Below are 14,569 nucleotides of genomic sequence, written 5' to 3'. Positions count from 1 at the left end.
GCCCCTGGGTATACCACTCATATTCCTTTAAACAGCCACTACGCCTCAAGCTTCTCTGCAGCCCTGGCAAGTTCAGGTCTGACAACAGCCCAGAAACGCGTTGCTTCACCATCCAAAACGACAGGATTATACTTTTAATGTTCACTACTTGCGCTGCTCCGTGAGTGCTCTTCACACCTGCGTGCTGAAAACCACGCACCACTAACGCAGGGGCTCTGGGCAGTGAAGCAGAGAGAATTCACCACTCGAGGCCAGACTTCAAACACCCCTTTGCCAACAATACTCAACACCGCCCTGCTGCTGGCAAATAGAGCGCACATCAGCCCAAAACGCTTTGCTTCTAGAGAGTGCTTCCTCCCACACTCACTTCTAGCGCTGCCCTTGTGCGAACAAACTCCTCTTATCAGGACGCCTGATGTATCACACCGCTGTCCGGGCAGGGAGGATGCAATCACGGAAGGCCAGGCTACACACACCCCAGTGGCGATGAGACAACCAACTGCCCCGTTGAAGGTAGGGGGTGCGCGCGGTGAAAGTCTCGAATGCAGGGCTGGACACTATGCGCCTGGTTCTCGCTAGATCCGCAGCTCCGGTGGCGCTATAATTGGCACTTGGTAGGGGCCGACATGAACCGGAGGGTTTCCTGACCTTATGCTTGTCTAGGTCAAAGTTCGCCACACATCGTGTGAGCAGGAGGTATGGGACCTGCGCGCTGGGACTTCAGACAGCTGTACCTCACCTCCGGGATGACAGTCGTTTAGTGAGTATTCACGTCTTTCCCCAGGCACCTACAATTCCTCCACTTTCCTCCGTGTAGACGACGCGTCCTCTTTCTGGGCTGCTCCTTTCATCTGTCACTCCTTCGTTTTTTAGACAGTTACACCGTGACTCATTTCCTTCACGATCGGCCGGCTGTGTTTTTTCCAGTCAGCTGCTGCTGTTCCTTTTCCTTCCTGCGGCCGTATTCTTCTTGGCGTGTTGAGTTCACAGGCTCTTGACCCTCGTCGCCAGTGTGGCATTCACCAAAGAAGCACGAAACAAAGGGTGGTGAATGAACTATAAGATTTATTTGAAGTACGAACTCCTGTGACCTCAGCCACAGCCTTCCTTGCAGCTGTCGCCTCAGAGTGTCCCCGGCGCTCGCCTTGGAACGCTGGTCGCGGTGACATTCCAAGTGATGTCACCGCGAGCAGCAACCATCACACGCGTAGCCGCCGGGGGGGAGACAGAGGAGGGAGATACCACAATCCCCCTTGGGAATACTTAATGTGGCCTTAATGAAAACCCTCGGATAAGGTAATGGAAGGAGAGCAGATTTACTTTATTAGAACTGGGAAAGTATGAAGAGGTAATCTTGTTAAATGGGGTATTGAAGAAAGGTAATTATGAACTATTACACCCAGATTCTTTTTTGACATGAAAGGAACAGAAAGGGTCCCTAAATCTTAAGGTCACCAACCATGGGACTAGTCGATCTTTGTAACTCCAAAAATAAGCATTTTGGTCTGATCAATATTGAGCTTGAGTGCATATGTATCATTTAAAAAGACTATTTCTGCAAAACAAGTTTTACATTTTGATTCTATTCACCCTGATAAGTCAACTAACTGGATAAACGGCATGTCGGCTGCATAGGTCACAAGTATAAATGGTCTAATTAGGTGGGTGAAACAGGTAACATATATGTTAAACAATGTGAGATTTGGGGACTATTCTCCAGGTTCCCATTGACTCACTGATTTAAAATCAGACACAAAGGATGACATCTTGATGCCCGACTTCTGTCCTGGATGTACGACTGGATCCAGTCTAAAGCTGCACCACGAAAAGTGCATTCATAGTCTGATGCTTCAAATAATGACAGATGATTGAAGGCATCTGAGAGGTCTAAAAATAAGGGCTGCTCTGCTGCCTTTGTGAAGCATTCAGTGACTATCGTCCACAGTGGATATGATCGCGGTTTCCACATTATGCACTAATCTAAAACCAGACTGTACTGGGTCCCAGGCTGCTGACAGATATATGATGTTACGACTCTGAACTAATAAATCGCCTCCCACTCCTTAATTATATGGATATTTGCATGGCAACAACAAGTTTAACAGACCGAAAAGGGGAGGATGAAATTTACTTTTGCATATAGGATTAGGTGGTACTTGTTACATATTGACATGACATGCAGGGGTTTTGAATTGGCTGTCAGTATACCGCTTCTCCATTTGGGGACAGGGTCACAGCAAGCTGGTAAGGTTTTTGCATAACCGTAATCAGGCATTCAGGGATGTCTGCAAAAAGATACTCATCTGGTTGATGCCTTTGGGGCTATATAAAAGATGCATTGAAAATAACTACATGGAGCAATGAAACTACTAAATGCATTGTACTGGCCCAAAGTGGGAATTTTAGACCTTACAGTATATTTTATGTTTACCTTTTTTGTCACCAGTAAGCACCCAAATCTTAATGTCCGCCTTCGCCAGTTTTGAAATTGTTTGTGGAACTCCATCTTGCAGTTTATCTTCTATAGCTGTAGCACCAATGAGCTGAAATATATTTAACACACAAATATTGTGATTAATGTTTTTAATATAGTATTAAGTCCCTAATGCAGCATTCTGAGGCAACAGCAATAGTGGCAGTGTGTCAGGTTCTATATTTTCAGTTTACTGGAAAGGTAAATATCAAGAAAGAAGGACTGTATGGTAAAGAATCACAAAAAGTTAATATGATGCTTTTGAGGTTGTTCTCCAATTATTTGAAGCCATAGCTTCAGCATATATTTGACAGCATAAGTTGGCACCAGATTCCTTGGTTTAAAATTGGAAAAAAGGTCAAACAAATGTCTGCCTGTCATATACTAGAGCTCATCTGCCAACTTGCTTAATTCTTTCCAAGACTTACCAATTACTCTTCAAAAGAGTAATCCAGCTCTTCAGTTTTAGGAAAATTGAGCAAGTAGAACTAGGGCATCCTTCATCAGAGAAGTAGGACTGGAGTCACTTGAGAATAAAAGGAAGATTACAGCACCAATGATATTTCATAGAACAATAAGAGAGAAACACTTAATGGCTGATCTTGCGCTCTCAACGAATCATCAAAAGGACAAGCCACGTATCATGGATCTTTTCCTTGATATAATTACTTCTTAAAGACATTGCAGTTTGACAAAGAGAAAAAGTCATCTTCAAAAACAATGTATGCAACCCCAGGACAGTATGACAGGCTTTGAGGAGTACGACGAAAGACCCACACACAAACTTTCACACACCAGTCTTCTTTAAATGAGGCAGAGCGTGACCTAGGATTTAAAAACATCCTTGGCTTATACATCTAACAAAAACACTTCCAAGCAAACAAATACCTCAATTGTGATTACTAACTCGCCCCTTTAGTCAATTCCCATACTTTTTTGGCTCTAGAGTCCATGCCCCCATGCTGTTCAGAACTTGTCTCTCTCTACTGCTTATTTCCCCATCTCATATGTATGCATGTCAATCATTTTCATCAGATATAATTGTTTCTTCAATAGAACAAGCCCATCCTATCGTGCCATAAAGGTAGAGGCACTTGAAAACTGCTTTATGTTTCCATGATCCAGTTCTGTTATTTGTGCTCAAATCAAATGGTTCCCTGTTTACTTCCTTCCACTACTTGCTTTTCTGCTCTCCTCTGCACCAATCACTGAACCACTCAGTTAAGCATCATAACGCCTCAATCAACCCGGCCAAGTTAGCACCATTTCATGATTTTCCTATAAACATATAATTGATCTAGTCTTTGACTTTTCCTGCCCAACTCTTGCAATTTTTAAAGCAACTGTGATCATCTCATTCTTCTCCATGGACAACGTACTTCAAGTTTACACCCAGCTGTTTACATATTTTTTTCCCTTCACACGAACCCATTTTAAATCGAGTAACCACATATTCAAATGTGAAGCTTCTTTGCAACTACCTTCCCACTGTAATGATGCAAACCTGCCAAAGTGAAAACTTCTATTCTCTCATTCTTCTTTCACATCCCATAAACAAATACAATTGTTCATACTAGGGTTTGCTTGCTAAGTGTCAAAGGACTGCAAAAGTCTCATTTTACATTTATCTCTTATACACAGCCACTTAAAGCAAAGACTCACACAGGCACATCTCCTCCCATACCTCCCACACACTGGTTTCATAACACCTCTGTGCTCCAAGATCCAGTAAAACATGTTGTAACCATCACCACTGACAGTCTAACTGGATAGAGTGGGTTCAATCAAAGCTTCCTAGTTAGAAAATCATTCTCAATATTACTCATGAAAGAGCGTAAACATTCCTATGAAATTTAGAATCACTAATTGCAAATCTGCCTTGAGCTTCAGAAATTAAACTGCTTTTAGAAAGTGACACGCAGACATTTGGTGCTGCAAAGTGAAAACAAAAAACTTTGATATTCATGGGCTTTAGTCAGATGCTTTCCACTTAGCAGTCCATGTAAAACATTTCACAATTCATAGCTTAATTTTAATATCGCTAGTTTAGACTTTGTTCTCACTATAGAATGTGATTTTAATTTGTAAAAATGTTAAAGTGTGCATTTGTAGAAAATAACTTGCATTAGAATTAACATTTTAAAATGAACACAGAAACAGCTCATGATCTAGCACTTGCTCTGAAAGCTTCAATTGGCCTTTGAGATAAGCAAAGGAATTTTTCTCTCGTGAGAAAGTAGTATTCTTGGCATAATTTACAGCATGTAACCTCTGAGCCATATCTATTTAGTTGCTTTAAATGTTTAAACAAAACCACGTTTCATTCTTTGCTTTAGAGAGAATAGTAAACACACGTATTTTAAAAGTGCATTACCATGGTATGTTGAATGTTTCTTGCTTAATTAATAAGTTCTTTTAAAGCTAATGTGTGTTTAGTTAAAAATTAAAGGGTTCCTTTGAAGAACGTTAGGAGATGAAGTTATATTAAATAAGATGCAGAATATGTCTTGGGAAGGGTTTCGCCTGCCTGAAGTGCACAGACAGCAGAGGGGTGGAGGTGTCCTTTTGGAGAATGCTGGATTTTAGTTGGATGCAGAACGCAAATTACGCCACATGCTTTGTAACATTATTCATGATAGGAGTTTCAGAACCATTGAAGAGACCTTTGCGAGAGGTAGACTCGAACAGATTTAGAGATGGGAGGCTGCAGAGGAGTTTCAGACTTAAATGCAGAACTGAAGGTAGCAGAGCAGATTTGACTTGCAGATGCAGGGAAGGAGGTGGTAGACTTTGATGGAGAGCAGACAGAGGCAGGTGAAGGCAGATTAGATGCAGGCTTGGTTACATTCTGACTTTTATTAAAATCCCCAAGCTTTATGCTTTGACTAACTGGCTTTGCCGAGGCGTATTTGTTCTACGCTTTATTTCTCTTAATGGGAGATTCTGCAATTATTAATTTAGCTTCATGCTAATCTCACTCTTGCTTTAATTTGAATTTCTACATGAGTTCTGACTAACATCATTTATAACTCACTTTCTTAGAATATGATCAATTCAGTAACCTGATTGAGAGCTGACTAATGAATGAAGAGTCGAAGAATCTTACATGTTGATTGGAAAATAAATCGCTTTAAAACTACTTACAACTCTCATTGACAAAAAATGTTTATTTGCATTTGATTATTTGCCCATGTTTATGAAGGAGTTCTTTTGGTCAAAACACTGTGGCCAAGAGCAATCACCTTACGCAGAAACCAGAATAATGGTAATTAAAGGTAATGCTGCCACATTTTCTAAATTTCTAATGAGAGATTACCCTGAGATTTCTGCATTATCACACAGCAAACACCTATTCCTCATATAGGTCTGAGAACATCAAGATCTATGAATAAATTACACTCCAGGACCAGTTTCAGAATTCTCACACTGCCCCTCAAGTCTGTTATCCCGAGGATCAGCTTAGTTTACACCCTCAGCTCTGATTGGTTTCTCTACTCATACAGAACTCTAGGGGTTCAGAAACTTCATTGAAAAAGTGATAACAACAATGGAAGAGAGACCAGAGGACCTTAGTTCATTTTATGTTCTCCAGTTATTCTGTAACAATGGTTAAGGCTTTGGTGGCCCCTCCTCAGTGCTACCTTCTGTACCATTTTTATTAGCACAGCAGCAGTTATTTCACCCCATCTGGTCCGCTATTTACATCTTTCCTTCCAAGCTCCTAGCTTTCCCATCCAGGAGCGCCACTCTATTTATTAAACTCAGAGGAACAGTTATTAGTGGGAAATTCATACCTTTAGAATGCCCCTAATGCTCGGTGACGAGTTTTCTGCTCTACCCTAGAACTTATTTGGCCAAAGAAGACAGCACTGTACTTTTTTGTTCTCTCCTTGCCCCTGTTTCTTGGCCGCTGTCCATACCCTGCACCTGAAATTTGCTTTGGCCAAATAGCATCCTTTAGTAACGGATTTTTTAAAGACCAGAGATATGAGAAGCCCTGTCTAGAAGCCCCCTTCTCCTTGAACCCTATGGTCACAGATTTACATTCCTACTGGTCATGTTGTAAGCCTATGTCTTCAGCTTTGTGCTCAGGCATCACCCTCACAGTCCACCCTTTTGGGCTCAAGCTGTGCCAAGTTGTTTAGATCCTCTTTCTCTTCACCCCCACTTGGACTCCTCAAACACTATAAATTAGCCATGTTGTGGATTACCAGCAAGTCCTTAACTGGTACACATCTTTCTCATGATGTAGGAGGTTGGCTTAGTATATGGTGCCCACTTATGCAAGTGAAGCACCATGCACTAATCCAGGTAACCCTTATGTTGATTTTAGTGGTCTTAGACAAACATAAAAATCTAGTGGTAGCTATAGAAAGCACCCGTAAGGCTTAGTCCATAAGGAGTGTAAAGCAGCATGTTCTACAAGTACTAATCATATAGTGTAGGTTAAGTGGAAAAGAACAACACAGTGTAGTTATAAAAATATGTATTTATTATAAACACTCACTAACACATTGCAATATCTCCTCCCCAGAGATATAATCACAATACACACAATACTTCAGTAATAAAACATGTAAGTAGCACAGATACACAGTGGTCTCCAGGGGGAGACCAAACCAGTTGAGACTAGACCCAGAAGAATTAGAAGAGACGGGGACCCAAGGAGCCACCCAAGGTAAGTACCTAGGAACCCCACTGAGGCCGTGTGCGGAGTGGAAACACGACTGCAGGCTCAATATAAGTCAACAGGTAAGTCGAGGTTGCAGTTTTCAAGAATGACCCTTCCCAGAGGACCCTGAAGAAACCCAGTGGAAGATTGGAAAGTTACCCCACCTGTGGAGACCCCAGGAACTAGGATACCTACACTAGGGAAGCCGGGTGCATAGGTGCTAAGTGACTTCTGAAACCACTGTAGACCTAAATGGAGGACTTCAGTAAAAATGCTGCTGGTGAAGACAGTGGAAGAGTCCGGTTGAATCCAAGGGTGGATTTAGGAAGAGCGGTACCTTCAAGCAGAGGGGATAGTGTGTGTGCCACTCAAGAGTGACCAGGAGGCCCGAAAGACTAATGTCAACCAATGACAGAAGATGCAAGGGAGTTGACGGTGACTTTTGTGCTGCAGCTGTGCGGACCAGGCGACGCTGCGGAAGGCCAGGGGCTGTTCATGAGCTGTCCCACGTCGGATGTCAAGAGGGAAGGGGGGGGGGGGGGGGGTCGGTGTCCGACGGAAGAACCAACAAGCCTTGGATGCGGCAACACACATGGCAGACGAAAAAGGTGCAATGTTCAGCAAGGTCCAAGGGACTCACCACGAGCTGGTAAGCCAGAATAGGTCCAGAGGAAACAGGGGAGCCCACTGAAGCCAAAGACTACCTCAAAAGCACCTAAAGGCCTGAGGCACAGGAGTCGCAAGAGGACCTAAAGCAGCTCACCAATGATGCAGGCCTGCGGTGCAGAGGAGGAGGTGAGGGCAAAGATCTTGGTAGCAAGAGATGCTGGTGGCTGGAGCTTCTAGGAGACTGAAGAGCACTGGAGAAGACAGTCAACACATCTTGGCAACTGCAAGTTGACACAGTGCACAGGGGTACCGCTCAGCAGTTCAGATGAAGGATACTGGATTCAAACTTGCTGTGAAGACAGTGCATGCCTCAAGAGAGTTGCAGTACTACCACCCATGTTGCTGAACCTATCGGAGTCGTGGAAGCTCAGAAACAACAGACCGATCAGCTGTTGCGGTGCCTGCGGATGCAGGGGAGTGACCCTTTCATTTCAAGGGAGATTCCTTCGGGTGTCTTGGATGCCCACAGGCATGGAGAAGAACCTATATGGAGCACAGGTGATTCTGAAGACTGGCAGGACAGCGAGACCAGGAGATGCTGGAGTCTTCCAGATGCAGTTTTGGTTCCCAAAGCCAAGTCCAATGAAGTCTCAAGGACAGTTGAAGATGAAATGAAGTGGTTTCAAATCTGAATCTTGTCCCACAACAAATCTAAATACCCACCCACTGACAAGCCCTTAAGTTACCTAAAGAAAGGCTTGGGACGATTCAGGGGTCCCTCCCAGAGGAGGGCCTGGACAGTAGGGAGGATGCTCCCATGTCCTTTGTCTAGTTTTGCTCAATGTCCTTTGTCCAGTTTTGCGCCAGAGCGGGAACCAATGGCTCCCTGAACTGGTACCAACTGGAGTATGCAAGGAGGGCAACAAATGTCCCCGTCAAAGCAGTCTACTGGTGCTAGCAAGCGCTCCCACCCTGGCCCAATAAAGTAAGTCATGTCTGGGAGGTGGTCACACCTTCCTGTGACAGGAAACCTACTGTCCCAACTTCCCCTGCTTGAGCTTGGCTCAGTAGCGGGAGGGCAGAATCGGGTCTCTGGTCGGCAGCAGCCGTAGCTTCTGTCCGGGTCTGGAAGACTGGTAAGGGGAGCACAGAGGACTTCCCGGGAGGGCCCCACAGTGCATGGAATCTGGGGTATGATTCCAACATGTTTGATAGCAAACATGCCAAGGTTCGTTACATCCAGTTTAGAGTTAGCCACCGCATAATGACGCATGGCCACCCTATGGATCGTAATGGCTGATGCAATTATGCCTGGAGAATGGACTCCGGTAATTGCAGGGTGTCCTGCTCATGCAGGGGCACCCTCACACTTATAATCAACCACCCTGCCTTCAGGATGGAAAGGCCTGCCTTAGGGGGTGACATAGGTTTTAAGTGTAGTGACTTCAGATATAAGAAAACTTATATCTGTTGTAAGTGGGGCTAGCACCAGTTTACATAGGCTGCAGTGGCAGGCATGTGGTCACAATTTGAGTGGTCGCTCATGAGTGGCATAATATATGCTTCAGCCCATGGGGGACCCTGAGGTACCTATGCCCTGGGTACCTTAGTACCATATACTAGGTTCTTACAAGGGTACACCTGTAGCCAATTTGGGGGGTACCCAAATACTCACAGTGGTCTAATTTAGGGAGGAAACACAGAGGCTTGGGTCCCGATTAGCAGGAACCCAGTCAGACTAGTCAGAAAAACAGAATGACACTAGCAAAAAGTGAGTGCGACCATGAAAGCAGATCCTACTTTCATACACATGAACCCTCCAGTACTTGCAAATGAATAAGTACAGTGCAAGTAATTTGGTGTCTTCCTGGAGTAGTGTAAGGGAAAACTAAGGATGCCTGGGAAAATTAGACACTATCTGCAGTTAAAGTCAATCATTTTCTTGAAAAATTCTAAAACATTTAGTAACTAAATTACCTCCACCATTTTTACTGTAGTCCTGGGAGGTACTCGAAGAAAACATGACCTCTCCCCGTTCTTCCTGATCCTGTACATTAAGAAACAATATTTGCTCCTTTTCGTAACACGTTTAGGTCTAGTTATCCGTTTCAGATCTTGGTGCACCAGCACCATCCACTAGGTAGACATACATGCCTAAATCTAAGATGAATTTAAAAAAAGTATGACTAGAGATAGTGCGGATAATTACAGGTGCTAATTTGTGATACTTGAGGATGTGAAAAGCTGTAACAAAAGCATGTGCCCTGAGCCAACACTGGCCCTTTGACAACCAGCATAGATTTAATCTAAAAAAAAAAGGCACAGCAGTACCCCAACTTTTGGGTTCTCTCAACACAGGAGTCAGTATCAGGTTTACATAAAAAATGTAATTTACAAACAATAACAGATAAAAGTGCACCAAGACTGCAGAGCAACCATTTGAACAAACATTCAATATCTCAAACTTAAGACCACAACTCTTAAGATACAATTGTGTAACATGGATAAACTGTTCTATAGCTTACACTTTACAAAGTACAGAAACATATGAAAGGAAATGACTTACAATGAGATCCTTTTCAATTTCTTCATAAACCTGATCCAGAGCATGATCTCGGTTTACTGATACCACTGACGCTGCCTGATACTTCACATCCCATTTTTCAAACTCCTCCTCGCTGATATCTTTGTAGCAAAGGCATAACGTACGTAATGTGTCACTTGCAAAACCCTTAAAGCCAAAATCAATAAAATTCAGTCATGTTTAAGAAACAATGGAAATTTTAAATTGGTATTCATCATGCAAAAATGATAATAAAACACATTTCACCAGGTAAACACTTTAAAAGAAATATTAGTTGTGAACCTTTTGTAACTTTGACTGATGTATACTGTTTGCCATCCATTTTTGAACTACCCAGGACAGCAGGAGAAGATGACAGCATGTAAATGTAAATTTATTGGCATTTATATAGCGCCCTACTTACCCGTAGGGTCCCAAGGCGCTTCGACCGCTGCGAAACCCTTCCTGGCTTCCCTGAGAGATGGTCCCTTAATGGGTATCTCCAGGGTGAGACCAGGCATCCCCGGCGGTCTGGTGGGGCCGTTAGTGAAGATGAGGCAAGCTAATGCCCAGAGTTGCCGAGTGTGATCGCTGATCAGAGTGGGCACCGAGGCGAGAGAATTATCGAGTCCGCTGACCCTGGTCCAGAAACCTGCCGCGCCGGGAATCGAACCCTGGTCCCGGGCCGTCCTCTGCTCTCGGGTCTGCTGCCTCTAACCAGTGAGCCACACTACTTCACTGCAAAACAATAATTTTGTATGCAAAGTTTTAATAACTTGCTCTGCTTCACATTTTTGTGAAATTTGTGAAGTGGTAAAAACGTTGTCTGTAGGCAGAAATTAATATATAAAAAAATCTACACCAAAGTTGTCTGACAAAAATAGGAGTTTCGGAGAGTTAGATTCCTTCTTCAGCAAAATTTCCACATGAAGGTTTTTTTTTGCAAGTACTTTATTTGAAAAAGTTCAAGAGAATTTAACATAAAAAACTCTGCAACTTCACACAACACAAACATTGTGACATAGACCTAGTCTTATCCCACCGTTTAAAATATGACCAGCCATAGAAGAACTCTGCAGAGTAAAGAGATTATTAGCAGAACCAGTGCTCTGAAAGGTACCCAATATTTGCTTCTGATGCATAGCATTTCACTTGCACACTAATCTTTTAAAGACCTCTCAAGCAAAGCCTAAGCAAGAGTACGGTAAATACAAAAATATCAAATTCCCAAACAAGCCTCCAGTATAGTTTCAGTGTCCAGCCATTAATGCTGAGAAGACCAAATAGCTCTTTACAACTCTTTTAAAAAGACACAACCCTTATGAAAGCTTTTGCAGTCTTCTGCCCTTCTCAGGTAGTCTTTATGGCAGCCTAACAGCATTCATTAACACAAGTGACAATCCACCACGATATTGTTTTATTGTTTATTTGCCTTTGCAAACCCATTCACAAAAAAGCAAATAATGTGTCATTTCTGTACTTTGATACCTCGGACATTTAGTAACCAAGTGTCCTCTTAGAATCTAACCTGTAAAGTCTCTCCTCTACCCTAGATGCATAAAGTGGCAGTAACGTGCTAGAAGATGGTTACCAATTAAAGTTACATTGAGAAACATCTTTGGGTACAAAGCATGCTTGCACTTGGGTGACAATTCCTGAAACCCACTCACCACTTTGCCTGTTATCACATGAAAAACAAGCACTGGCAAATAGGTCTGAGTTGCATGTTTAGTTCTGCAAAAACATTAATAAAAAAAAATAAAAAAAAGACTGTTTAGGAAAATCCCCACAAACAACCACTGCTTTTTTTACACAGTTTATCTATGATGTAAAGAAGTTAGTGTGATGATTCAGTCTACTTTGTAGATGTAAAGCAGTCCTCCATGGAGGCAAAAGGACAAACGGCCAACATCACGAGGAGAGATATATTCCACTGGTCCAAGGCCCGATCTACATTTTAAAGCATTAATAATAGTACCTTTTGCAGACAGCTGCACAATAAATCATGCCCTAAAAAGTGTACCAAGAGTCCAAAATGTAAACCAATATTTACCAGGGATTCTAAACGAAACAACCTAAGTTGAAGCCAACAGTAAGTTCCAATAACTCCGTACAGTCATATGTAGCACTCTTTGATATCTAGTTTCCAGACTTTTCAGAAATCAAATTGAATTAATCACAAAAAATGATGTTCTAGTTTCCTCATAATGACTTTGTTCTATGTGAATTCCTTTGGTGCTTTTTTATGACAAACCTTAATATTTTTTCAGCAAGATCAGAAAGCACTATGCATGGTACCATTACCTCTATCTCAGGTCCACCAACCCTGAACACAGTGGGCCAATCTTCAAATGTCACTATTTATTGCAGAAAGATTCTCAATTTACACAATGCTCAAGGATGCCAATAACATACAGTCAACTTATAACTGCGCCCCAACCTACATCAGATTTGGTGAATGGTGAAAATAAAAAATGCCTTCATCACTTACCTTTTCCTTGTTTTTTCAAATATTTTTAAGTTTTAGAAAAACAGTAAAATAACCTTTCTTCTAAAAATAAGATCAATAATCGAGGTATTTAGAATATAAAAGTAACATTCTATTGCTGTCCTGCTATTGTTCTCATACATACTTATGGACAAACTACAGGAGCAAGTTGAGCTCCAGGGTCATCTGGCCACTCAATATCTGGAGCTCATTCAATGCATGAGATAGAGTCCACACTGGCTGGGGTCTAGCTTGATGTCATTAGCCATGCTATTACCGTCAGCACCATAGGATGCTGTGGATCAAAACCTGCTGCCCTAGCAGGAATAAGCAGCTCTTTCAAGAGCAGGTGCATACAAAAGAATACTTTTCAGTGACTGTAGTGTGTTCAGAAACACCCACTGAAAACCCTGTAAGAAGGAGTGGAGATACTTTTGATGATGTTAAGAAATCCCTCAGCAGCTGTACAACTCTAGTCTTAATGTCTTATTCGATAAACTTTCTAACACCAAATATAAATGCTATCATTATGGATCCCATTACAGCTCACCTTACTATCTGGTTTATGAACCCTACATTATTCTCAAGCATGAAAAAGGACCCTCAACATCAGGCACAGACATGGGAATATTTTTGTTGTGTCAACAGGGATACGTAAATCTTTATAATGCAAGATTGTATGCTTTATAGATCTACTTCTCACGTACCCTCTTGGTTATCAATTCTGAATGAGGGCTTCATTTACTGTTTGGTTTTTATAAATATTAATAAACATAGGAAAAAGTAGAAAACATCCCTGGTTAATGTTCTTTCACTTAAGCACAAACCATTTGATCAAGCCATAGGACCTTATTCTTTAGTTTCCCTAAATTTATCTTTAATAGTTTTTAATGTCAAATTGGGGAGACTGGATCGTTGGTGCAGCGGCCAAGGCAGCTGACTTCGGAGCACAGTGCTCACGGTTCGATCTCCGGCTGCAGCTCAGCACCATGTGACTCTGGACAACAGCTCACTTGATTTCCACGACAGCCCCCAGCGCCTTGAGACCCATAGGGGCGAGTGGTTCGCTCTTTACAAATACAGGACTACGGAAGTTTGATTCTCTCTTGATTTTTGCTTTAGTGGTAAGAACATTCCACAATAGACTTTTGGGCCTGCACAAAACCAGACCACATGCTTATAAAAATAGGAAACACTGGTACATGGCTAGTATTGGGAGCAAAAACATAAGCTCACCTACATCTTCAGTAGTATACAGAGTCGAGATTTCACACGCTGTTGGTAGAATAACTCAGTAAAACTTGAGCATGACAATGCATAAAGATCATATGAAAAAATTAACTGCTCCTTTGCTCCACCGTTCGGATTGTTGGAGAAATTTATACAGACAAGTTTGTGTTTTATCTTATGACCCAACTTTATTATTTTTGCTGCGTCTTATGCACTTCAGTGTTTTATATAGACATTACTGTGCTGTAGATACAACATACGTTAAACATTTCAGTTACTCACGTTGAATTAAGTTTGTTGCATTTTGTCTGGTTACATTTTGGTATTGGTCAACACATTATTAAAGCTATCAACAAAAACTAGGGTCAGAAACCATTTTATTGTTCCCACATGTTGCATTTGCGTCCATGGAAATAGTGATTTGAGTAAGCTCATCTATAGAAGGGCATTTTAGGAGTTGGTTTTGCTAGTGTTTTAGGTTTATGTTTTCTATAGCAATCTATGCATACAGTATACAAATATGTTCCCTATTTT

General features: G+C 42.1%; 1 protein-coding gene across 2 annotated transcripts in view; it reads right to left on the bottom strand.

Annotated features, from left to right (window-relative positions):
• LOC147668707 (phospholipid-transporting ATPase IC-like) overlaps nt 1-14,569 on the bottom strand; it is a 515,423-nt gene that overhangs the window by 124,233 nt on the left and 376,621 nt on the right. For both annotated transcript variants that reach the window (XM_086948491.1, XM_086948490.1), the window contains exons 18-19: nt 10,321-10,485; nt 2,432-2,543 (exon numbers count right to left, since the gene is read on the bottom strand). In XM_086948491.1, the coding sequence (XP_086804617.1) occupies nt 2,432-2,543; nt 10,321-10,485 (277 nt within the window). The remainder of the gene's footprint in view (nt 1-2,431; nt 2,544-10,320; nt 10,486-14,569) is intronic.

The sequence above is a fragment of the Lissotriton vulgaris genome, unplaced genomic scaffold, assembly GCF_964263255.1.
Source record: "Lissotriton vulgaris unplaced genomic scaffold, aLisVul1.2 SCAFFOLD_736, whole genome shotgun sequence".
In the NCBI taxonomy this organism is placed as follows: domain Eukaryota; kingdom Metazoa; phylum Chordata; class Amphibia; order Caudata; family Salamandridae; genus Lissotriton; species Lissotriton vulgaris.
The sequence above is the reverse complement of the archived record's forward strand: the minus strand, read 5'-3'. Positions and strand labels throughout refer to the sequence as shown.